This window comes from Botrytis sinoallii (assembly GCF_014898435.1).
Source record: "Botrytis sinoallii strain Bc 23 chromosome Unknown BSIN_022, whole genome shotgun sequence".
Taxonomy (NCBI): Eukaryota; Fungi; Ascomycota; class Leotiomycetes; order Helotiales; family Sclerotiniaceae; genus Botrytis; species Botrytis sinoallii.
In genome coordinates this window covers 713,795-739,143 of record NW_024066049.1, presented here as the reverse complement: position 1 = coordinate 739,143, position 25,349 = coordinate 713,795, and the positions used below count along the sequence as shown (strand labels likewise).

General features: G+C 41.4%; 3 protein-coding genes across 3 annotated transcripts; all 3 read right to left on the bottom strand.

Annotated features, from left to right (window-relative positions):
* Nucleotides 1–6,419: 6,419 nt before the first annotated feature.
* Nucleotides 6,420–7,898, bottom strand: EAF02_009922 (uncharacterized protein; the record flags this gene model as incomplete). The annotated part of the gene is made up of 1 exon (XM_038905970.1): nt 6,420–7,898. The coding sequence occupies one exon, from the start codon at nt 7,896–7,898 to the stop codon at nt 6,420–6,422; it is 1,479 nt and encodes a 492-aa protein (XP_038754393.1).
* Nucleotides 7,899–11,046: 3,148 nt separating this feature from the next.
* On the bottom strand, nt 11,047–12,784 carry EAF02_009921 (uncharacterized protein; the record flags this gene model as incomplete). Its single annotated transcript, XM_038905969.1, has 7 exons — nt 11,047–11,103; nt 11,155–11,241; nt 11,298–11,459; nt 11,523–11,786; nt 11,850–12,445; nt 12,518–12,682; nt 12,742–12,784. The coding sequence occupies 7 exons, from the start codon at nt 12,782–12,784 to the stop codon at nt 11,047–11,049; spliced, it is 1,374 nt and encodes a 457-aa protein (XP_038754392.1).
* Nucleotides 12,785–19,195: 6,411 nt separating this feature from the next.
* EAF02_009920 (uncharacterized protein) lies at nt 19,196–20,656 on the bottom strand (the record flags this gene model as incomplete). Its single annotated transcript, XM_038905968.1, has 1 exon — nt 19,196–20,656. The coding sequence occupies one exon, from the start codon at nt 20,654–20,656 to the stop codon at nt 19,196–19,198; it is 1,461 nt and encodes a 486-aa protein (XP_038754391.1).
* Nucleotides 20,657–25,349: the final 4,693 nt, after the last annotated feature.

Sequence of the window (25,349 nt, the reverse complement as noted above, 5' to 3'; positions counted from 1 at the left end):
TCCTGATGATCCAAACGAAATTTATCGTCCATGATATCCAGTGATAGCACTCAGAACCCATTCAAGAATAATTGAGGTCTGTCTCTCTTCATTAAACAAAAAGTGGATCTATGTGAATTCCATGATTCCATGTGGTCTTCTTTTTCTTGACTCTGGAGTCCGTACGCGTCCAGAAGAAAATAATGGAGAAATTTATCAAGGATTCGATCTTTTCTCTCTCTCTCTCTCTCTCTCGCATCGCCAAGAGACTAAGTACCGGTTGGCATGGCTCACCCCCGGCTTCGGGAAAGGATGCTTGAAAGCTTGATCATGAATCATGACTATTCTATCTTAGGTAATATTCAAGGATCTAATTTCATGCCTTTATTTGTATCAATATCAGCGAGCATTTATCGGACCAGAGAAGCTTTCTTTTGTTGATGATCTTATGGCGGCTTTGGAGTTTCAAAGTTCAAAAGTTTCAGAGGCAGAGATTTTGACGAGGAATCGTTGAATATTCGCTCATTAATCTGTTACAACGTTATCGAGGTTATCGTAGAATGGGGGATGTTGGGATTGTTATTCGGGTGCCGGCAGACAATAAACTTCTCACTCTGTACATGCAAATATCACGGAGACAATCTTACCGGTTTTGAATATTCATATATTATAGCTAGTTATTGTTATTCTTGTGATTGTATTCATTGGATGTATTATGTTTCGTCAAAGGGGATTAAACCTCATTTAAGGTTAGTGGGGAAAGACAATATGAATGACGGCTTGGCTTACGACTCAGGGGGCGTTACGAAACCTGTCAACGATTCAAATGGTAAAGATCGGATTCTTAATGTAATTGAGTTTCGCTTCCTCTTCGAATCTCGATGTACTTGAGCGATGATAGGTAAATTTTCGAAGTACTCAAGTTGGTGTTTTACGTCTAATGTCTATCTATGTATTGACGTTCTGTTTCGGATTTCAACGTTCTGTTTACTGAGTATATTTCCCCGGTTTAGCTCTTCTAGTCTCTCAATTCTAGACTTCTCACTGCTCAATGGCATGAGAGCATGATAAATTCCAAGACATCCGGAGTAAATCACACTTCACAGTCCTCCGAATGTCTTGTGGGTACCAAAATATAAACGGTCGATCAGCATCATCATCTGATATTCTATTTGAGGGTCACATCTGAAACGTTAGGACCTGGGGTCCCACCTTGAAAATCAAACCCCATCAAGGTCTGTCTCGACCTTATCAGCAGAAGAAGATTGCGATTCGCAACGACGTCTATCCTTGGTCATGCCAAGAACTGTCAATTTACACTGACTTCACAACTCCCGCGATCATCAAAGATTGAAATAACGGATGAATTAGTGACCATGGGTTTTCTCAGGCCATATGAACCGCGTATAGGTACGAGCGAAACACAACCGTCAACCAAGGAGCCAAGTACTTCTTCTAAGCTTGGATAACGACATTTGGGCTGATCGTTAATATACTAATCTTAGCTTCATTATACCTGCGGCCGACTCGGCATGATTCTTGGAGGAAATGGAGCATGTTTTTGTATACTCCCGATGTCGGGGAATGGGAATGGTAATGATGTAAAGTTATTCCGAGGATTGCCGTAGATTGTGAGAATGGTAAATTTTAATTTTCCAATTGATCATCGTGTTTGGTACGTTTCATTCAGGAGATTCCGAAGCTCGCTTGCTCTTGAGTTTTGGGGGGCGGGGGGAGGGGGGGAGAGGGGAATTTTGTACTTTGTGAATCATGGAATAATTAATTGAGGGCAGCTCGATATATTTCGAAATGAGGAATTTAACATATGTTTGAGTAATAACATGCAGTTATGACGTTATTACCAAGTATTTTGAAGCCGGCACGCAGATATTCCCGTTACAGTGTTGATACATTTACTCTATCTAGAGGCACCACTTCTCGTTGGGCCCTTCAACGTATCACTCGCCGGCTCAATGGCTGCAGTTCCTCTCTTAATTTTAATATCCCTTGCATGATAATGCGTTTGATTATTAAACCGATCTTTCCCTTCCCGAAAAACCTCTCTGGCGGGATACTACCCGTACCTTCATAAACGTAGCTTACCGTATTTCGTAGACTCCATCGATTCACTGCTTGAAATATGTTGAAAAATCGACTTCAATTACATGAGCAGGGTTATCAATATCTCATTGACAGATTATGTATGATCCGTCCCCTAAGGGCAAACTTTTGGCTGGTGGACTTCCAATGTTTTGCGCTCTGTTTCTTTTGATTCGGTATCTCCGGAAACTGACATCAATCCTGGATACCATTGAAATGTCAAATCAAGAGGTGAAAAAAGCTGAGTATGCGGGGGCTGAGTGATTGAAAGTATGTAAAGTTGGACGAGAAATCGGACGCTAGTGTTTAGTTTGATGTCTTGTCTAGTGTTTGCACGGTAGGGGTTTGTAGAATATATAGACATTCAGTTTCAAGATGTGGAAAACATTTATTCAAATACAATATCCCTTTCTAAGATTCAAGAATTGACGTCGAGTTAAGAGACGTAAGGAACTGGGATAATACTTGGAATGATTATCATAGGGCTGTAGGGCTGAACACGTCGTCTATCACGCTATGTAGGAGGGGAATTGCGTGATTGGATATCAACAATGATGTACTGAGAAATGGATAGGATAGTCCTGACTGTAGTGTGGTGCGATGCTATATTGATTTGAAATGGTGCTACGTTCGTGGGAAAACTCATTCATGGAGAAGTGAAGTGTTGTTAAAATTACTGGTTGAGACGGAATTTCTTAGACTTACTTAGTAGGTATGCCTAGAGGATCTTTCCCCCATCTTGTATATGTGATTTGAAGACGTGTGCGAATTATGAATGCATAGGATATTTTGAGTAGGATGCCTTGCGTGTGGAAGTGCTTTGGAAAGTCACGAACATAGATGTATGTAATCCTAGGAATGAAGCTTGTCACACAACAACGCCTGTATGAATGGCCCATCTGAATTCTAGTGATGTCCAAATATCTTATATCGGTATTAAACGAGCATTGTAACATGTACCTTATATTACCCCTCTCATATTCACACATCACACCTTTCAATCGATTCAAAGTTGATGTTTTCACTTGAAACATCACACTCCTTACCGAAGCAGCAATCTCTTATCAATTAATTTTTATGGAGCCAGTCTTCTTCGATCGCCCAGAGATAATGTGCTTATCTTCACCGAAAGGAAGTCCTGACTTGTCAAAGTGCAAATTCTGAAGTTGGCGTCCTGATACCCATTATTTCTTCTCATAACTTGGCGGATGTATATGTCATTGGCATTAAGCCATCCCATCATGCGTAAGATAGATGACTATGAATTTTCAGATAGAGAGCATTTTATGGGGGTAAGAAGGCTAGAAAAATGTTTACGAGAGAAAAGTAAGAGTCTATCGGTCTCATTGAGCTTCTTTGGTGACAGTACCCGAAACACTGAGTTCGTATGGTAGTTCTTGTACATATTTGTCGAAGACAGCCTTTAGTGATGTTATAGTAAGCTTTTTGAACCAAATTGAGTTGAGCTAAGTGGTTGACTCCACAGAGATGGCGCAATCTAGTGTTTGCACTTCCTTCTTGCAAAATGCGTCTCAAGAACCCATATACAGCGATTTGTATGCTTGCATCATTGTCATTGTCCAAAACACCAACGAGGCCTGAACTATCAACACATTCTAGATACACGCGTAAGATGTACAAAATCATCTATGCGGTTAAATAAGATGTCAAGACCTAGTAGATCACCACGGCTGATCAAGCATCATCGTGTAAAAAAAACGGTGTTTGAATGCTTTGAAACATAGTATTAAATTTTGTCAGCGCCGCTGTGAGTCTGTACGAACACTTTTTACTGAACTTAAAATCAAGTCGAAGATCCTGATAATCATTTTATAGATAGTTGTGGTTTCAACCATATAATGAGACAATCTATCACTCGCCTGATTCAATCTTGAGTGGTGAAGATTACAAAGCCAAGGTGGGAATAGTGACGCATAATATTACTCCAATGAGGCCGACGACCTGAGCTGGAAATGTGCAAAGTTGCAACTAGATATTCAAAGCATCATCAACATCTGTGGTATTCATGTAAAAACAGTACGACAAGCATGGTCATAATCGGAATAATTCAATATGTATGACGGGTAGTCAGCCATGAAGACCGTATGTTCACCGAACAATGAATGTTTACGAGAAGAAAAAACTGAAGACTTCGAGGGAAATACACACTGCTAACGATGAATTGAAATGGACTTTTTTAAAAAGTAGCGACCGCAGAATAACAGGTGAGATCTACAATGAATAAGAGCCAGAATATGTGTGAAGCTTTCACAATGCTATTGATTTACGCAGAAAACTGAACTACGATCTAATAAAACAACTATACGATGTGAAAATTAAAGCTCAATTCTTTAATCTTTGTTTGCAACGATATACAGAATATGAATATGTGAGGCCAAATAATCCGAGACACCTCCAAATCGCAAGTGTAAGGTCAATTACTTCTCATGGAATTTATTAATACACTAACATTTGAAGGACGATCAACGCCATCAAGTCTTTAATTTGTTGAAGCTTCTCTCACGCTAGTGAAAGACATTCATTGGGATGATTCCTTAGGTTTAAAGATCTTGCCATTCGCGATCATTTAAAGACTGAGGCATGAACTATAGTCTCAATACCGAGATCTCAGATAGAAGAATTATATGATCCAAGCTATCCGCAAGGTTACACTGTCAGCGAATCATATCACTTGCTGTATAATTCCCATAATGTTCAATGATATGTGATCTAGTTGGAAATCCAGAGACTCAATGGAGTTTCGGTCTCAGTGCAGGCCAGAATTGACGACAATCCTACTCTGTACTTGACCATTGGAGGATGTCGAAACGATAATGTATGACGAGAAGAGTGGAACGTAAGCTATACAGTACGTTTTTGCTCCGGAGAAGAATGTCTAACATTTAAGATGAAGCCACTGTGACTGCAGCTTGCTTTGCCACAAGATATCATACGATTTCAGCAGTCCGTTTTAATCGTTCCATGCACTGAATGGAAGTACATATAGAAGTACATGCTCGGCGCCTGAAACAAGCCGCAAGTAACCAGCCAAGGATACTCGGTTTCGGCTCTGGCAGAAGATATATTCTCGCTGTCTCCGCTATATCTACTATCTATATTTACTATCTTCCTCCGAAAGCTCCATGAAGAAGCGATAAACAGGGGGGAAGACCCACAACTGACGAGTGAGATCACGTGCAAGGAAAGGATTAGGATCCTTCTCAGGATCGATGGCTTGCATGTCATGAATTTTCTTCAAAGATCGATTCCAAATAATTGTTCCATTACTCCGTACCATTCATTTGACAGCTAGTCAAATTTCAACAATCAGTCTTATCGTCTGAATCTGGAGTGTACTATCCGGATAAGTATCTTGCGCCATCATCGCTTAGTTTTGGGTGCGATGTAGTTCCTTCTCCAGTGCTAAGACCACCAGATTACTTTTGATATAGAATCCAGCCTGGCAAACTCTAATGGCGAGGAGCGTGATAATCCATTATAAGTGAAGTGGGAGTGAAAATGTGAGTGAAGTGCGAGTGAGGTGTGAGGTGTGAGGCTGAACAGAGAGCTTCAATAATTTGATCACGACATGATATGGTCCGTGCGTACATAGTTCTGCGAGTCTACCTAGCCTTGAGTTGCAGCACTAGCGGACGCCTGCATGGTGGGATCAGGTAGCCACAACATGAATTTCTAATTCTTTCTGCCTGGTTTCAATTCCATCTCATTAACATCTTTTTCCTCTTCACAACTTCACAAAATACGTATGGAAAAGCGATCACCCTATCAATCTAGATTGTATTATTTTTGTATATATATATTTATATATTTGAGTTTGGAAATTCAATCATACATGTGTCAGCCACATGTAATTTTGCTCTGTGATCATTGGCTTGGATTTCTTCCCTGTCGTTGTAAGATGGCATTGAAGAAAGATGGGTACCTACTTAGGTAGCTGCATACATATGACGGGAAGACAAGGCCAATCCGGTATCGAAACTCCGGTATGAGGTTGTCAGAAGCACAGTATTGGACAGACGTCAAGACGAGCGATAAGCATAATCTATTCTATTGATCTAATTGACTAACGTGTACTTGTACTTTTCCTACTCCGTCCTTCTATGTCCAAAACAGATTCAGAACCCAAGCATAAGTCGTATATCGTATGAAAAGGAGGACCAAATTCAACAAACCCCACGACAAACGAAAGAATGCCCTCCTCCGGGGCTTAAATTAACGAATAAAAATTCACAGCTCATGGTTTCATTATCGTGATATTCAGTCGTACTAGGGCGGCTGAAGAGAGGCGCGGAGGTGCGGAATTGATAGTGCATAGTCTTCTACGAGTCCCAGATAGGACCAAAGGCTGGAATTCCAAGATATTCCAAATCCTGTACGAGTTTTATCGTCAATTTAGGATTCGAAATTACAATAACGGCTTCCGACTGAGTATCCCGATATTGTTGTATCACAAGAGGAAGTGTCGCGGGTCTTCCCATTGTTGTCGTATTATGGATGTATGCATTAGGTCCGAGTGCTTTGATAATGCCACCGATTTCATCGCCATAAGTTGTCAACGGGTCTCGAGTTGACCAAAAGAGGTTAATTCGGGTTTGTTGTGCAAGAATTACTGGTAAGCATGGTGCAATTCCTGAACCGGTAGCTACAAGCAAAATACTTCGGAACATGGGAGCGATTCGTAAAACACCACATGTGGGCGTGCGACGAGCCCAGATCTCCTTTGGTGGTTCGTTTATCAACTTTTTAGTCCAGTCACCTGCGTTCGAGATGATGAGGGAGAAACCATCTCTTTTGGGATCTGCGACTGTGGCGAATGAGTGCCATTCGAAGAGAGGACTGCTGGATATACGGATAGTTGTTCCTGGTGAAGGAGTAACATAGTCGAAATATACGCGCAATGCATGAGTTGAGAGTTGTTCTGATTGAACTTTGATCTTTCGGCAATTGAGCCACGTCATAATGATACTCCCTGTGGCGACAGCGAGAAGCCACATGTTTGGGTTCACTAGTAATGCCTTTGATAATTTTTGAGTTGCTGGTCGCTGAAGATCGCTAGTGAGTACGGTAAGAGTCCATAGCAAAGCGAGTGCTGACCATCCCGCGAATCGATGGATAATTTCAAAGCTATTGTGAAGTTTTGCACGAATAGATGGATGAGCCATAACGATCATTGAAATGAGAAGAATATCCAAGATGTAGATGATGATGAGTAAGATGATCTTTTCCGCGTTGTATGGTCCTCTCCAGCTACTTTCAATAGAGAGAAGAATGAACCAAAATGTCGCGGCTGAAGCACATCCGGAATGAAGACCTCCCAAGTGGTAGATCTTTCCCATACGTCTGCGAAGCCATAGGGGGAATGACCTTGGCGCAGATGCAAAAATGGTGTACAGAAGATTGATGACATGCTCCTCTCGAATGACAATTGCGACAACAAGGTTGATTGAGGTTGCTAAAGCAGCTGTTGTTTGACTTGGTGTTCCATTTGTAGCCCATTGATACAGGAATCCCACGACGCCTCCCAAATTGAGACAAAACACGATTGTAAATAAAAGTCGATATTCCGAGGTGATGAAACGATAAAATCTCAAAATAGGTGTGGCAGATTGTCTTGCAACATCTTCCAGAATTTTGGGATCCACAGATACTTTCATCAAGCTTGAGCCTCCAGAACTATCCGATTCTGCTATACTGCGAGAGGATGGCGAAGGTGGTAGTTCTTTCATCTCGCTAGTATCGCTAGAGTCAGTCAGACTACGAGCGTCTGGCGACTCAATCATCTTTTCTGGTTCTCCCATCTTGCAAATTTGTGGATGTAAAAACTAATAGTAGAAGAAGTTTTTGCGTTGTAGTAAATTGATCACCGAGGGAGTTCTTGGAGGAAGATAATAGAACACGCCTTTGCTGGATTCAAATGTTGGAAAGCGCAGGAAGTAGAAGGAATTTGGATCTGGAAGCAAGTGCTAGATCTGATACTTCCAAAGAGAACTGGATGTGTTGAATAGCTCGCAAGATGAGAGTATATATAAAGTTTTTGGTCTGCCTTCGAGCAGGCCATGACGAATTAGTCAATACGGTTTCCGTCCGAAAAGGAGGACTCCGAACGCTCCATTAGGAAGTCCAGATGGAGCAGGGTAAGGGTTTCACTAGGGCTAGTGAATACTATGCGAGAATGAATAGTGAATTATGGTTCGGATAAGAGGAGTTAATGAGATCCAATCCCAATAGTTGATCTCCACCTTCGCTCTCTCCGGTGCTGTTATCATTCTATACAATGGTGGTACGAGATTGACATCTTCTTCGAACACCTTAAGGAGTATCCCCGTCGAGACTGGGTGAAAACGTGCTCACAATGCTACCCTCCATTTCAGTAGCTTCTTCTCGCCACTCACCACGTCATATCAACCAATAATCAATTGTCTATGATATCCAGTTTCATATCGCAGTGGTGCTGCGGAAGTGGAGCTTCTTTTGCCCGACAGATACTATCTCTGTCTATGTCTCCTTCTGCTCATTTAGACGCCAAGCTACAAGGTCGAATTGTAGGAAGGAGATAAAGCTCTTGCCAGCGCTTCCTCCTAGTTTAGTAGGATATCAACTATCCCCGTCAAAGTGTTGTTCTCGAGTCCAAAAAAATTTGCTGGAGGAACTTCCCTTGCGCTACCAGGTCGGACCTCTGCACATCCATCCTGGTTTACATGTGCGTAAGGCACAAGCAGCACTTTTCCTATTCTGTTCGAGCACAAATTTCACCGTTATATTAAAATAATGCTTGCCAATTGAGCTTGGACGTTCCTTTGAATCCATTCAGTTTTGTTTCTACGTCCGCTCTTGCAGCGTAAGACAATAATACGTTGTTACGAGAGGTCGATCTACATATATTCACGGCGAACGAAAATACTTGGAGCAGAAGTCCCGACTGACAGTAGTCAAGAGGTTACGGGGAGTGAACACCATGTAGGATGGTAACCTTGTAGCCTCCGGAGTCCTTACTTAGGCTCTTCAATAACATCTGATCTTTGCGTTGAAACAACCAGTTTTGAATTCATAGGACTGAATTATCCAACAAGTAAGAACTCGCACGACCCCTCACATCAATTTCTATTACACTTATTGATCTCGATGCATTTTGAACTACAATTTTTTTTTGTGTGAAGCGGAGCATGATCTTATTTTAAGCATTCGCTGCCAACCCTTGTCAAAAGCTTATCCCCTGCAACTTGCGCGCTTACCTTCCAACTTGAGGATCATCTTATCACGATGTTACTTCGCGCATCATTTCGGCACTTCTAACGACCACATTGCTTTTAAAAACAAGACCCACCCATTCGCCTTCCATTTCATAACAAACATGTTGGTTATCTAACTTGTTCCTGCAGTTAACAATCTTCACATGTTGCGAGTGGTGGAGTATTTCTTGTTTTAAAGGTGTTTTTCTCGGCCTCATGTAACATCATGTGAAAGTTGAAGAAAAGAGTATTTGACAACAGGCATATTATTACCTCATATATGCTAAGGGAGTGGGGGCTACACATCATGGACGTGGGGTATATCGCAATTTGAGTTTATTTCGGCACCGAAATTTTAAATATCGACGTCAGGGCAGAGGGTAGAGACCTGGGTATTCATACAATGTACACGCAAGCTAGAAGTGCAAGTGTATGAATCGGGAACAATCAACAATAAATCTTGTTCATTTTCCTGTACATCAATATCGCGACATTCCTAAAAGTGTTGACGCCAATGCATCGTGAGTTCGTGTCATCGCGGCATCGAATGAATTACCCTGACCTATTAATTCGAAAGCACGAGCTGTCTCCGCTCATGGCAAAAGACTCGAAAATTTCGGTTGAGATGATAATTCCTAAAAGCTCAGAGTGATCAGACATAAAAGACGCAAAGTGAATTTACTTGCCGCTAAAAAAAGAATAATTCAAATCGGGCCACCTCTACTGGACTTTCTGTGAATCTTTGTAGTCTCTGCTCAGTGTGAATAGTCGAAGTGATGTTATAGATGTCGACATCTTAAGCTTAAGCTTAAGTTTAAGATCACAGACAAGGACAGTGAGAAAACCGGAAAAGATTTCTGGAGAAAAGAAGCCCAACTAGCAATAGGCACATAAATTGTACCCACAGTCAGCCTTTGATCCATAATCAACCTTGCACACTAATCAAGGATGATATCATCCTTCTAATCAAAGACTGTTCCATTTCGGTACTACACACCGGCACTATACATCCTATGCATCACGTGAGTCGTGTATGAAGAATGATCTACGGCGAGGTGCTTTCTGCTTGTGAACATTCTAGATCACGCTATCGCTGTGCAAGACCCTGTCAAATAACATCAGCACACATTTGTCGGTATTTCTAGAGATCTGTGTGGCAGGGTCTAGTGCATGCTGGTTGTTGATTATGCGGATAGATGTAGCCCATCCTTGTATAGAGATCTTGGCATAGATAATAGATGTGGATCTAGATGTATTGAATGTATGTGAGCAAGACTAGTATGAAAAAAAGTTAATCATTGTAAGATTAGATCCTTAGGTGGAGACAATCTTGGAGATAGTCTTATTATTGTCCAGAAATGGGATTAAAAGATTTGAAATACTTTAAAGCTCGGGGGTTGTGATAACATCATTCCAAATCATCAAAGTTCACCAAATCACCAAACTTCACGAATATAACAATCATATTACCGCGGGTGTTCGGCCGAAAGGAAGATTGAGAAACAAGAGAAATGGAGAGAATGTGTGGAGAGCGTAGTTGTGCTTTAGCTCTTCTGGAAAGCAAAGGCTATAGATATGCTAGAGATAATGACCGACATCCGAACATGGATATGATAGCTTGGAGTAAGCGAACATGAGTATGTTGAATACACAAGTCCTTTTCGAGAGAGAAAGATGTGTAAATGAAAGATCCAATCGCAAGTGAAAATGCAAGTGCTTAATAGTCGTCGCCACGACTGATGACTTCTTTACCACCACTGTGCAGCAGAATCGTCTGGAACCAATGATTAGCTTCTGAAGATAGTTCTGCAACATTCTTTCTTACATGTTCAAATTGTGCTGTATATGAGCCCTTTACGTCGACAAGTGGAGCGTAAGACTCCATTATCCCATTGTCTATCAAATGTCTCATCTATGCACAGTCATTAATAATCTCTCAGCGCATAACGGCAACGATCAGTCACCTACCCCAAGATGATAATTCTTGACTCCAAGACGCTCCAGATAGCGGCAGCAGAACACCAACGTTCCAAAATTGGCGTCGATAGTTTTGAGTAAAGCCTTGGCGGACGAAAGCTGTACATTTGGGCTTGTGACATCGTCACTTCGTCCGTAACCATAGATACCCACCTATCATATCATCAGAATACATCCTCGAGGCGTCAAGAAACGAAAGAGAAGTGCGATACATACATCATCTCGTAAATAACCCGTTCCAGTACTACCGAAAGTCTCAATTGCAAAGACTTCTCCCTCCTCCATCTTATCCCGATTCTTGTTCTTGACAAAGGGAACTTGCTTGCCGCCGTGGATATGATATCGAAGAATGTCATGACCTGTGATGTTTCGAATTGATTTTACCGGGAAAACCTTTCCTCCGATCTCCACTTCATAACTTTCCATGACCTCCTGGATAGCAGCACCGATATCACTCATTCTTGCATCGATACCAGCATGCTATTACCCTATTAGCTTGCGTACTCCGGATCAAAGTTAATGTTTTCCATTGATATGACGTACCATGATGCCAGTATTGGTTGCTTCTTTCACAGCAGCCAGGAGATTGTCGTACGTATGATCGAACGCGACAGTAAATGCTGAATCGACGATCCGACCATTTACTTGCACTCCAAAGTCTACTTTTAGTACATCGCTATTCTTCAGAATAACGTCTTTTGCACCCGGGTTCGGTGTCCAATGGGCTGCAACATTGTTAAGACAAAGCCCGGTGGGAAATCCCATACTTGCTTTCAAGCCATCTCCGATTTCCAGTCCTTGATGACCAGACAATGCACGGATTCCATCCTCAATGCCATCTGCAATTGATAAAAGACTTGCTCCTGGCTTGATGAGCTCCTTCTGCGCAAATTGACGAACCTGTCGGTGAATTTCTGCAGCTTCACGATAATCGTCAAGAAAACCTTCTTCCCAGAGACGTGAATTGAAACGCGATTCCTCATCCGTAATACGGGTCGTATTCTCATATGGCAGAAGTTCTCCCTTTGGAAATCCTGATGGAAATAAGCTAGAGATAAGCACACGTGGTGGATTGGTTTGTCTAAGCTCCGTTGGTTGCCTGTTCTTCTTCTTCGGCTTCTTTCTTTTCTTCTTCTTTTCTGTACACAGATAGTTAGTCGGTATTGAAATCAATGGCATGGGTGATTGCTGATCGGAAAATTGTAACTCACCATTAGACGAAAGCCCATTCACCCCTGATCTTTCTTCGACACCATCATTATCATCGTCACCATCGTCGCCGCCAATAACTCCACGATCCAAATCAGCCGAGCTTGAACCCTTGTTAGAAGGTTTCCGATTTTGATTGGCTGGTTTGAACTCGGCGGAATTAGAAGCTAGACTCCGAAGTCAGCTTTTGATTCTTGATTATGTAATTTGCGATTTAGAGTCATACCATCGGGAATTTGTTGATGTTCCTCGGGGGTCTGAGATCCCATATTGAAGCACGGAATTGAAGATAATGCCGTGGGAGCTTGGGAAAGATCTTATGATCGATGTTGAGGTGAGGAGATATATAATCAATTGACTGCACATATAGTGGGGCTACGCCCTTCGGCGTACAATTCGTCAAGATTTGTATGACTAATACTCGAGTGCTGTTCTCTGAAACGAACTTTTATTACCCTTTTGATCTACAAAGGGAGCAACATCTATTAAGCGGTTGACATCATTGCAGATGTGATAGGCTAATCTGCGGACGCTTTGTGGAATTTGTGCTACGGACATCACATGATCTCTCAATCAGGTGCAGGCCGTCTGATGAGCCACGATTCAATCCCAGTCATCTCAACCCTTGCACCTGGGATTGTCCGGTAAATGAAGATCATATCGTAGTCGAGAGTACCAAATTTTGGACTGGAGGAAGAAGAGTGATAATCAGCGCCAGACCGTGTAGTTTGTCAAATAAAGGATACAGCTAGCTAGCGATGACAGCGCTATCACCAGATGCGGACACGTTACAATCTTACCCTAACAGGGCGACATACCTTTTGAGATATAACTCGAGTACCAGGAAGGGTTTACGCGCAAGCTCCATGTGGATAGTCGTCATGATATACTGCAATACATGATTTAGAAATTCTAGGTCTTGCTATCTGTTGCATATCTCGAGACCAATTAAACAACACTTTTGATAAAACGCTCTTATGTATTCTTCGAAAACTGTGGCGTATAGGTCAACCATCGAACTAAAAAATTTGCAGAATTTGGTGACTTCACCAACTTGGTCATGGTCGTTATGATACTGTGAGGTATTCACACGAAATGCTCGACACGAAGATCCTTCACGGAAACTCGGCTCTTTCCATCCTTTTCGCGATACCCTTTGACTGTTTGTATCTCACGTCGAATCTGTATTACTTATTATCAAAATAGTATCTGCCACATCTTCGTTTCAATTTACAAAAAGCCACAACTTCCATAGCTTGCCCCACATCCCATCATATTCACTCCCCCTAAACCCCGCTCTCACTTTTCGCTTCTCATTCGTGACCCACTAATCACTTAACAACAACTCCCAATCAATAAAAAAATATCACCTTGACAGCTCCGAAGCTCATATATTTCCTTCATATATATCTCAAAAACAGTCTAGAAATCTAAAATTCCAAGAAAAGAAAAAAGTTTTGAAAATAAGAACTAACAAAAATGGCAAAAGAAATCCCACTCCCAGACAAGTGAAACCCAGAAACCTTGCAAATCGTTGTCTGTGGCAATGAAGACATCCAAGCCGAAGTTACAGAAGTAAGTCAAGGTGGCCAGTCAGGCTAACCACTGCACCATCAGTTCGGATGTCCATTGAGAGGATTTAATTGTTTGGAATTATATACCAAAGGGACAGATTCACTATTGAAATTTGGTGGGGTAGGGCGGTTGGCGATTGCGAATACGATAATAGGACACTGCGGATAGTTTGACCTGGAGAATATTCCATGAGGCATTTCTGGTGTTCATTGAAATCTATTTAGCTCTAGGCCGCTGCGTGATACCTTGTAGACAATAGCTCTCAGTCCTCGTTGAGAGGAAATATTTGCGCATATTGTAGCCCTCTATAATCGAGTAGTCACATTTATCTAGAGTCGCAAAACTTCGGACTCAGTACTACTCATTTTCTATAAGCTCAATATAAATAGTAGTGGCCAATGGTTTCATTCCAAATTAAACTTGCGCAACTCGACGTTCACCTCGTAGCATTATGGAGCTAGAATTTGGCAAGAACTGCTGGCGCCAGATTGGAGGGCAGAAAAGATTTGTGTCGGGGTTCTACCTGGATTATTTGACAAATATGTACTCAACAGTTGACTTGGGATATTGCAGAATATTCATTGGCAATGTAAATGGTCACTGTCGCAAGGCGGCAAGTAGTGGAATATTGATTCCTAAACATGTTATACTGTCGCTCACCACCCGCCTCCATTTTCACCACCATATCAAGTCATTGCTAACCTCGCCATATCTTAGCGAAATTTAAGTCTAAGTTCTCATCCTTTATATAATTTTGACGAATGTCTTGTACCAAAAGCACTTCTTGCTTCCGATAGAGATCTTTTGGTACATGCAGAGGCACGTCATTCAGTTTGAACTAGGTTTGATATTTCGACATCACTATGAGAGTCCCTATTTATTCACATTTTAGATACATTTCCAAGAGTCTTTATGTGGGAACCAAAAATTGTGTAGTGGAGTGTGGGAGTCAATCCACACCATATTGTAGGCACTTGGGTTTTGATAAGTGAATACCCTCACTACTTCAGCATGTGAAAAGAAGATAACCGTGCTTTTGCACCATAACACCCATCACACTGCCTGGTCCACTCGTATAGTAGAGCTCCAGTCTCGAAATTCTCCTCTCCCACATATATAAACCATCATCTAGCCTTTTCTTTCATTTGTCAACAACTATGTAGAATGTTGGGACTAGAACCGAATGTCCAACGCGTACGTACGAGGAATTCGCATTGAAAAGCGGAGACATAAAATACTACCTAGTCTCTTCAACTCATGTTCTAGAACCAGTATTCCTCATTCAAAGATTCTCATTGTCTCAATGGCGATTTTTCCAGTCGCATCACCATTAGTAGATAGGAGATTAGGTGAATACTGATCATTCTCAACGAAGCTTTTCATTACCGATCTTTTTTCATTTGCTGTCAATGGAAGTTAATCAGCTCATTCTACCCACTTCATCTTTCCCTCCATACTCTATATTCACACCTGATATAATCTTCCTACGCTTCTCTCACCAACCCGGATATCTTGACGACGAAGGTTTACCTTGTGCTTTTGTTTTCTTCCTCTGCAAATCTGTACCTATGAGTGAAAGAATGATACTAAGAGAATTCTTATACTCACACTTCAACAGTCTCCGACATGAGATGTGTAAGCAATTACTCAATGTATTCATTTTGGGACTAATATTGCAGTAAATGATTGACATCCGCTAGAGAATTCGCTTAACATCTCTGCCCACGGGTGTTCTTATTTCACCTCTCCTCATGTTTCACAATCCATACTATTGTATAAATATCAGGCAAATCTCACTATCATCTTCAATACCACTCCGCACTCCGCAGTCCTCCCCCGTACCTCCACCCTCTTCAAATCAACTTCCCACAAGGAAGTATATAAATCTTTCTCGTTTCGACCATACTCTATACATGAATGAAGAAACTGGGATTCGCAGGGATCAAGAACTTCCAACTCCTGATGCAGCTATGGAACCCTCTCACATCTTGAATTCCCTTCCATATTCCATAATATTATACGTTTCTTGACCCCAAGATATGCCTCCCGATGCAAGGCTTGGAATGTTATCACCGTCTGGAATTTTTATCATCAGGGAATATGTAGATAAATTATCTCTATCATTACTTGACTTACTGATCTGTTGTTGCCACTCAATCTCCATCGTCACCGCCATCACTACCACCACTGCAGCCGGCATCTTATCTCATCTCCTCTCATCTCCTCTCATCTCGCAAACTCCTTCAACACCACACCTCCCACAAACTCCCACATCGACATCCCTTCTATTGCGTTTTGAAAAACCTTGGATCCAACCTCTCGCACACCGCAGCATTAGAAACCTTCCAGGCGACATCTATTTCCCCTCATATCGAAACAAATCTAGAACCTTTCCTCTTTTTATATTGCCCTCTTTGCTCACTTTCCACGCATGCAAATCCCATATGACTTCACTTTGAGAATTCAAGTCTTTTCGCATTCATATGTAACGAATCAATATTCCATACCATACGGCGCCCATACAAAAGTTTTCCACATACTCCGAGTCTCTATCCATTCACTGAGCCATTTCACAACCCTCATCCCCCATCATAATCTCCCATCGCATACAAGTATCCCCTCTTCCTCCTCATTTACAAGCCCAACAAGAACTACAAACTCAATCAAACTCAGATACAAGGATTGCGTACCATGCATTCCTCATAATAGTTAACTTCACTAAACACATTTGAGAATTGCAAATTACTCGTTAGTTTTTGGGTAACGATATGCGAGGTTTATTTCCTAGATAGATAGTAGAAGTGATGATGTGATGTAAATGACAATAATATTTACTAGAATATATCTATCACTATCAAACCATGAAACTATCATGCCGCCGTTTCCTCGCCGACTAAGGATCCTCATCGCTGCTTTCCAAGATTCCATCTACTGCTGTCACCACATCACATCTCATTATCATTATCATCTTTTTCACTGCCCACCCCCACCCAAATCTTATCCCAAATTCAAGCCTCCAATCTCTAACTTATTCCTCATCCACACCTTCTTTCCATCTCCCTCTTCCTCTTCATCTCCATCTCCCTTAAACCCTTCCTTCCTCTATCCTCCCTCCAATCCTCAAGCCCCTCAATTCCCTAACCAAACATTCCCACTCTTCCCCTCCTATCCAAAAATCCAGATCCAAAAGACCCATTCCCAAGAATTATCATCGCACATTCGCACATTCGCACAAACTTCCCACCCACCAGAAACCACTCCCCTCACCATCTTTCCATCCCTTGTCCCAACAACTCACTTTCCGAAATCAAACCACCTCATCAAATCCTCCATCACAGTACCTCTCCATTTTTCCATTCCCCTTTCCAATTCCAATTCCAGATAAATTTCTAATCCCCCCTCTATCCAACCCATCAAATCAAATGTCTAAGTTAAGCTAAGCTTATCCCGCTCTCAACCTCAACTCCAATTCCAACTCCACAGATCAAATCACACCCCCACCTGCAATCTCTACTCCCTCGATTCCCCATCGCAAAACACCAAGCCTCTCGCCTCTCGCCTCATTTCCAAGCCTCTCGCTCCCCTTTCAAACTTTCAAGCCCACTCATCATAAACCTCTCTACAACCAATCAACCAACCAAGCCCCCCTTCCGTAATGTAATAATCTGCGAAAGAGAGAGAAGGGGGGGCGTAAATGTGAGTTACACATGTATGTATAATAATCAGTTATAGAGATACACAATTCCAATTCCAATTCCAATTCATATATACATATATACATATCATATTCTCTCATCTCTCTCACCTCTCTCATCTCTCTCCTTGCTTTCCTTATCTTATCTTGTCTTCCCTTCCCTTCCCTTCTCTTCCCTAATTAATACTCCACTACACTACACTCCTCGATTGCTTCCCTTCCCTTCCCCTTTCCTCCCCAGCAAACTCTCCCCAGCAAACTCTCCCCAGCAAAAATCGCCATTCCTACAGTATCAAGTCGAACCAAATCAAAAGCAAATCAACCAACAACTCGAATCCAATCTCCAATCCCCATCCATCTCCAATCTCCAACCCACAATCTCCAATCCCTAATCTCCAATCCCAAATCTCCAACCCAGTCCACCGCACAAACTATCACAACCACCACACAAACTATCACAACCACCCCACTCTTTCCATTCATCCATTCATCCATTCATCTATCCATCCATCCATCCATCCATCAATTATCCCCCCACCTCCCACCCCAGGTAGAGAGAGTACACAGTACCTTTATCTCCCTCCCCTCCCCTCCCCTTCCTTCCCTTTCCCCCATCCCCCATCCCCATTCCTATTCCCATCTACCAATCCTCACACATATACAAGTACATCCAAATCCAAGTACATCCAAATCCAAGTATACATCCATCCCTCCTCACCTCATCCATCCCTCCTCCCCTCAAACCCTCCTCTCCTCTCCTCTTCAAAGCGTCTTAATATCTATCCCTGTAACTTCAAGAAATGATGGAGAACCACTATTTCCCTTCTCCTTAAAGACTACGAGATTGAGATTGAGATATAGATACAGATACAGATACAGATACCAAGCAGATACCAAGCAGATACCAAGCAGATACCAAGCAGATACCAAGCAGATACCAAGCAGATACGAATACCAAGCAGATATTCTATAAACATATCAACACAAATACAACAAAGCAAGAGAAAAAAACACAATTACTAACATTTCGCCAGTAAAATCTTCAAACAAGCCAAACCAAACATAAAAGTAGTGAAGAATTGTATAATATATAAATCCAACCAATGTAGCTCTAGCTAATCAATCATGCTAATCCCCAAGATCATAGCACCACAAAGTCCCAAGGCACAAGTATATCCTCCTCAATTATCGAATTTGATATCGAAAAGTCCACCGCGTAGCGCCATCATGTATTTTATGTACTGTATGATATGTATATGCTACACCCATCCAACGCCCATTTGCCCGTCCGTCCGTCCATCCATCCATCCATCCAGCTAAAAGCAAACTGATCTCCCATCAACCTTAAGTATTGATTTCGCACACTGGCTATGTTGCAATTGTATTCTTTTGTCTCCGTAGAACCTCCCAATCAAGATTCAGCCTCAACCTTCTTCTTCCTTCCTCCCTTTCCCTTTCCCCTTCCTTTTTTCTTCGGTTCACCCGCATCCACTTCCGGCTCCACTTCACTCTCACTCCCCTCTTCCTTTTTCGCCGCCGACGCCTTCCTCTTTTTTCCCTCCCCATCCTTCTCCTCCTTCGCCGCCGGCACAACCTCTTGAACCCTCCCCACAATCTCACTCAAAAAATCAAATTGAACATTTTCCTCCACCACTCTCTTCAAACAACCTGCCGTAACTCTTTTTCCTCCCTTCTCCCGTGCCACTTTTGCCGCGCCTTGTACTAACGATATCATGAAAAGTTCCAAGGCTTTCGATACTGCGACCGGAGTAACTTGCGCGACTTTTCCTACTTCTTCATCGGCTTGCATTATCCGTTTTATGCGGGCGACGGGAAACTTTGTGCGGATTTCTATTCCATCTGGGTTTGGATTTTTATTCGTAAGAGGAGCCGCGGGGGGTTGAGGTGCTATGGCGAAAGACATATTGGGTTGGTATTGAGGAGTGTGAGATTGATTGAATGAAGCAGTGGTAATGGGTTGAGATTTGACGCGTGATTGACGAGGTTGTCGCGTGGTTGTATCAAGTTGATTTGTATATGATTCGTGATAGAGAGGTTTTTGAGGGTTATTGTTGTACTGATATATCTCTACTGGATCATTACCCAGCGTGAATGGTGAAGGGATGCGATGGTCGTAAGGGGATTGAGAAGATAATGACGCTTCGGTGTTTTGAAATTGATCGAGATATTGTGTGTGTGGTTGTGTATGTGGTTGTGTATGTGGTTGTGTATGTGGTTGTGTATGTGGTTGTGATTGTGGTTGTGTATGTGGTTGTGATTGTGGTTGTGGTTGTGAGTGAGAAGGAGTAGAAGAAGATGTAATGATGGGTGAATTGTTATTATTATTGACCAAATCCGAATGAGAGGGGTAGTAAAATTGTGGAGCCGTGGTTGGAGTTGTCGCAGTAGTGGCAGGAGTGGTAGTGGCAGCAGGCGCAGTTGTGGTTAAAGTTGTTCCTTGACTTCCGAAAGAATGTGTCGGTGGTAATGCGGGAATTGGTGGCATATATTGATTTGTGGTGTGAAATGTATTATAATTCGGAAATTCATTCATTACATTTCCCGGATTGTTGGGAGTGAATCTGGGATGATTGGATTGATGTGATTGATGCGAATGATAATTGAGATGTTGTATTGGTTGAGAAAGTCTGGACGTCGTTGTTGATGTCGATGTCGATGTGGATGTAGGAATAGGAATAGTACCATTACCAAATTGAGGAATCCCCGGTGATCTAGGTGCATATGATGATAATGATGATGTTCCCGATGAAGCGATGAATGGGTGAAAGGAAGGTTGATGTTTATTGGTATGGGAATCAGGTGGTAAGAAACCTGATAAATCGGGAGACTGAGGTGTATAGGTTGAGTCCATTTTTTACTCTTTCCTTAATTTCTCTCTTTTCCTTTTTCTCTTCCTTTTAATGAATTTTTCAAAGGGATAATTTGGGACGTTTAATATGTTTCGGTATAGGGTGAACTGAAATAAGAGGTCAAGCAGGTTAGATTATCCGATTTGATGCAAGGCTAACACGGTGAAAGGTGGAAGGTGGAATAGTGATGACCAGGAAACTCGGATTGGAATCAAATCAATGAAAGAATAAATCTTGGTGTCTTCCTCTCGCTTTCCTTTAAAAGAGTTTCCCTTCTCTTTAAGAAGGATTATTGATAGGAAGATCTCTTGTTTTCTGCCACGGTGAATGGTATCTAGTACGGATCAGACCGTAAGTTAGTATCTCCAGCTAGAAGACTTGGATGTATATACCTAGGTAGGTACACCGTATATATATATACACCGGTACCGGTACGGTACGGTACTGTACTGTATTGTACTGACAGAAAGAAATATATCTCGGTTGTGTAATGAACTCAATTCGAGTTACGAGTACAAACAGTACGAGGTAAATAGCTTTGGGCCAATCTGCTCTTGAGATTCTTTCTGTATGGTTATCATGTATCACCCTGCTTGATTTGAAGGAAAGGACCTCGGTTCTATATAGGAGGCGAAAAGGATGATGAAGGTGTATGCTTTCTTCTTTGTTCCTCTTTCCTTCCTTTCTTTACTTGTGGATATGGGATATTAGATCTCTTCGTCAAAGACTTTCAAGCTTCTCCTTCATCAACTTGTGATGAGACTTCAAAGTTCGTTTATCGTAAAGCGGTGAGATAGAGTGAGGCGATAATAGTAAGAGTAAGAGAGGAAGACCGAGGAAGGCTAGTAAACGACAATAGCTCAAAGAAGAAATGAAAAAGTATTTCGAATGCAAATAAATAGATAAATTGATTGGTCGACTTTGATCAAATTCATATATCTCTTCGAAATCTTATTGGTTAATTCTTCCGAGAATTCCATAAAATTCCTAAACAATGGAAGCGAGCGAGGTAAAGTTTCTTCAATGTGCGATGTGCGATATGCGATATGTGATGTGCATGGAAATGAAAAGCTTTTGAGCGGGGTTGAAGTGGTCATTTATGTACACAATTTGAAAATGACTAGGATTGGAAATTTGACTAATTGTGAATGGGATTAGTATCATGTCATGTCATAATCATCCTCGTCAGAATATCATGTGGAAAACGCGGCTCAATTTATTGTTGATCAAAAATATTCATCTAGATAGGATAGGTATGTATCTCGAACAACAAGTCAATCTTTTGATATTGATGTATTTTACTCAAGGTATTTGATATCTTTCTCTTACGAACTCTACGAACTCTACGAATTTGTATAATTCGAGACCAGGAGAACAGGAGAAACATCCTTGATACACAACAGCCAGTCATTCAAATCTTGGCATTTCGAGATCTCGAAGCTTACACGAAAAACGCGTCGAGAACTGTGGCTTACTCAACAATCCCGTGGAAACAAACATCATGATGAGAAACCACCAAGTCTTTTCAAAAGTATCTGCCTACGATAAATCGAATCAGGCCATCTCTTGTTTCAAAGCTTTGGTTCTCAAAAATGAGTCAGAACTTTTGAACACGTCGCCCTTTACTCATCCATAGGTACTACCTAGATAGATATGTACCATTGTATCTTCAAGCGACGATACCTTAACCTCAACCATACACCCCTTGAAATCCTCAAGATCTTGAATGATGATAGCAAAGAGCTTACCGGAGATCACACCCAAGTTCATAACCCAGCTACTCACCCAGCTTGTGGTTTTGACTCGGCTCATTCGTGGTTACATGATGGAATTAACTTGATCTAATCTGACAATATCTCGCATCTGGAATTATGAGTGTGACGATCTGGTGTTTTGATCGTCCTTCCAAAGTTGTTGATCACGGGAAAATGATATTGGTAGTTTGCCTCTATACTCGATGGTTTCAGGAGTTTTGGTTGATCTCAATTGATGGAGTAGCCTTTTTGATTCCACCAAGTACCTAGTATCTTTCACGGGGATATTCTCTCTTCGATTCCTCCACCATTCTATTTGACTCGCGTTTCTTTCCCTTCAATTCAATGCAAGCAACCGACTCGAAACAATCAGAGAGTTATTTTGAAACTTCTCTCCACGATGTTTGCTTCATCTCATCCGATATTCTTCCGTACTTTGTTGTTTTTGTTGCAGATCGTATTTTTCGCCGAGCCTCTAAATGTCGCGGGGTTGGATATATCGTAAACCGATGGAAGTTTTCAAAAGGTTCCAGACCATGAATAAGGCTTTGGATTTACAAATTCTCGAGTCGCTTTGAACTTTCTCAAGAAATCGCGTACTGTTAAAACAAGCGGACCCCTCAAAGTCTCAGTGTTTTCTTCTCAATCTAAGGAAGGATTCATCGTTCCGTTTTGCCTGATAAAGAGATAGACTGAGATTTGTATATTTCGGTAAGTTTAATGACAAGATCTCATTCTGGTTTTGATTCAAGCCTTCGACATCATACGTCGTGATTTAATTTGAGAAATCACGGGTCTGTTGCACATCTAATAATTGAGGGAAGCATTTGAATCCAGAGTCCTTTCCCTCTCATAAGGTCCTAGAATTTTATCTTCCATTTCACCACGTGATTATTTTGGATAACTAAAGTCTGGATATCTTGTTTTCATCATTTATCTATTGATGTTAAATCAATTGTAGTATTGGGGTACAAGAATAAATATATTTACATAATTGTCACATGAATATTACATTATAATCATACCTCGGTGCAGGAGCGGAATATCTCAGCGGGGGCGGAAATTCTCTCACACATCTATCCGTACCTGGGAGGCTGGGCAGGTAAGCTAAGCCTGACCACCACCCACACCCACCAGCACACCAAAATTCGCTTACACCACACCCTTCCATCCATCCATCCCAATAAAAACAACACACCCATCCCGCAATAAAAAAAGCAACACAAACTGCCACGTATACACAACCCGACCGCCACGCTGAAAAATCATACATGCAAATGGTACATGTAATAGGTGTTGAGCGTGTGCAGATGGGGTGTAGACCTTGCACACCGCTTCATGAGTGGGAATTCCTCTACACCCTCAGGAATTTGAGATGTGCAACAAATTGTGTTGGTGAAGGGAGGGTCTGTGGGTTTGCGGAGAGGAGGAGTGGATAGGATGGAGGGGAGGGGGAGGGGTGGATGGGTAAGGGGATGATTATGGGGATGGGATGTGTGAGGTGCATGTATGTATGTAAGTATGTAAGTATATAAGTATGTAAGTATGTAAGTATGTAAGTATGTAAGTATATAAGTATATAAATATATAAGTATGTCAAGGTATTCAGACTTTTTATTCCTTTCTCTATTTACATATAGCTACATGAATAGATTTCCTATTCAACACTTTATTTCGCATAACAAGTCTTCAATTTATATACCCTTATTTAATCAATCATATTTCCACAATAGTCTCTAAATAACCACCACTACAATTCCTTATTACAGCAAACAAACAATTTCAATACATCATCCCACAGAATCCCATAACCTCACAATCCCAAGCTGAAAATCTAGCCACATTTACATGACATATCTAAATAATTCATCGCTTCGCGTTGCTTACCTTATTATAGGTAGATTGATACCTCGGATACCTCAAACCCTTCCAACTGGTCGCGGTAAAAATCGCGGCTTGGGAGTGGGGATTTTCCGAGGTTGTGTTATATTACGTTGGGTTGGGTTGGGGAATGTTATGTGGGATTATCGGGATGGGTGGTAGATAGATACTTGGTAGGTATACGATTCTTTTTAGATTTTATTTTTATTTTTATAGGGTTGCTAAATTTTGAGATTTTTGAGTGGGTAGTTGAATGATAGGATAGAGATTGTTTGTTTGTTTGTGTTTGTATGGGACTTTGGCGATTTGATATTTCTGTTCTTTGTTTATTGACTGTTTAAATTTTACTACTAGGTAGGTAGGTATATTTATATTCGATTCTGAATTAAGAAAGTGCTATTTGAGATATTATAAATATATGCTATGTCGTATGAGTAAGTACACATCGTTGAGTTAAGTTGACTTGACTAGAATACCTACGTATCTAGAAGTAAAAATATCGCTTGATAATTGTACGTATATAAAGTATCTACTCAGATATCCCATTCTCACCAAATATTCAGGAATCAAAGACTCTGAAATCATTTCTCCAGTAAACTTGTGTTGTTGTAGCAAAAACTGAAAGTTTTGTTCATGTATATGTGTCAGTCTGCAGCATAGATGTAATGTAGTACAGTGATGTGCTTGTACACTTAAGGAGATACTATAGAGTAATTAGCGAATATCATTTTACTATTGCACATCTCAATATCACGAGTTTGATAATTCGGGAATTCTCTACGCCATGCTTAGATCGCACAGTGCTACTCGATGTAAATGAATACCATACCATATCATATCATATCATGACCAAAGCCACAAGTTTTCACAAATCGACACTCCCAATGAGTTTTAATCAGTCTGGTTAGTCTAGTCTTCCTCCACCAATCATCAATCATACCTCAAGTAACACAAACAATCCCAACTGTTGCACATCTTCATGCACGTACCCGGCCACGGTGTGCATAGAAGCGAGTGTGCATACCAAAGTTGGTATATATTTCTTGCATTACATTACATT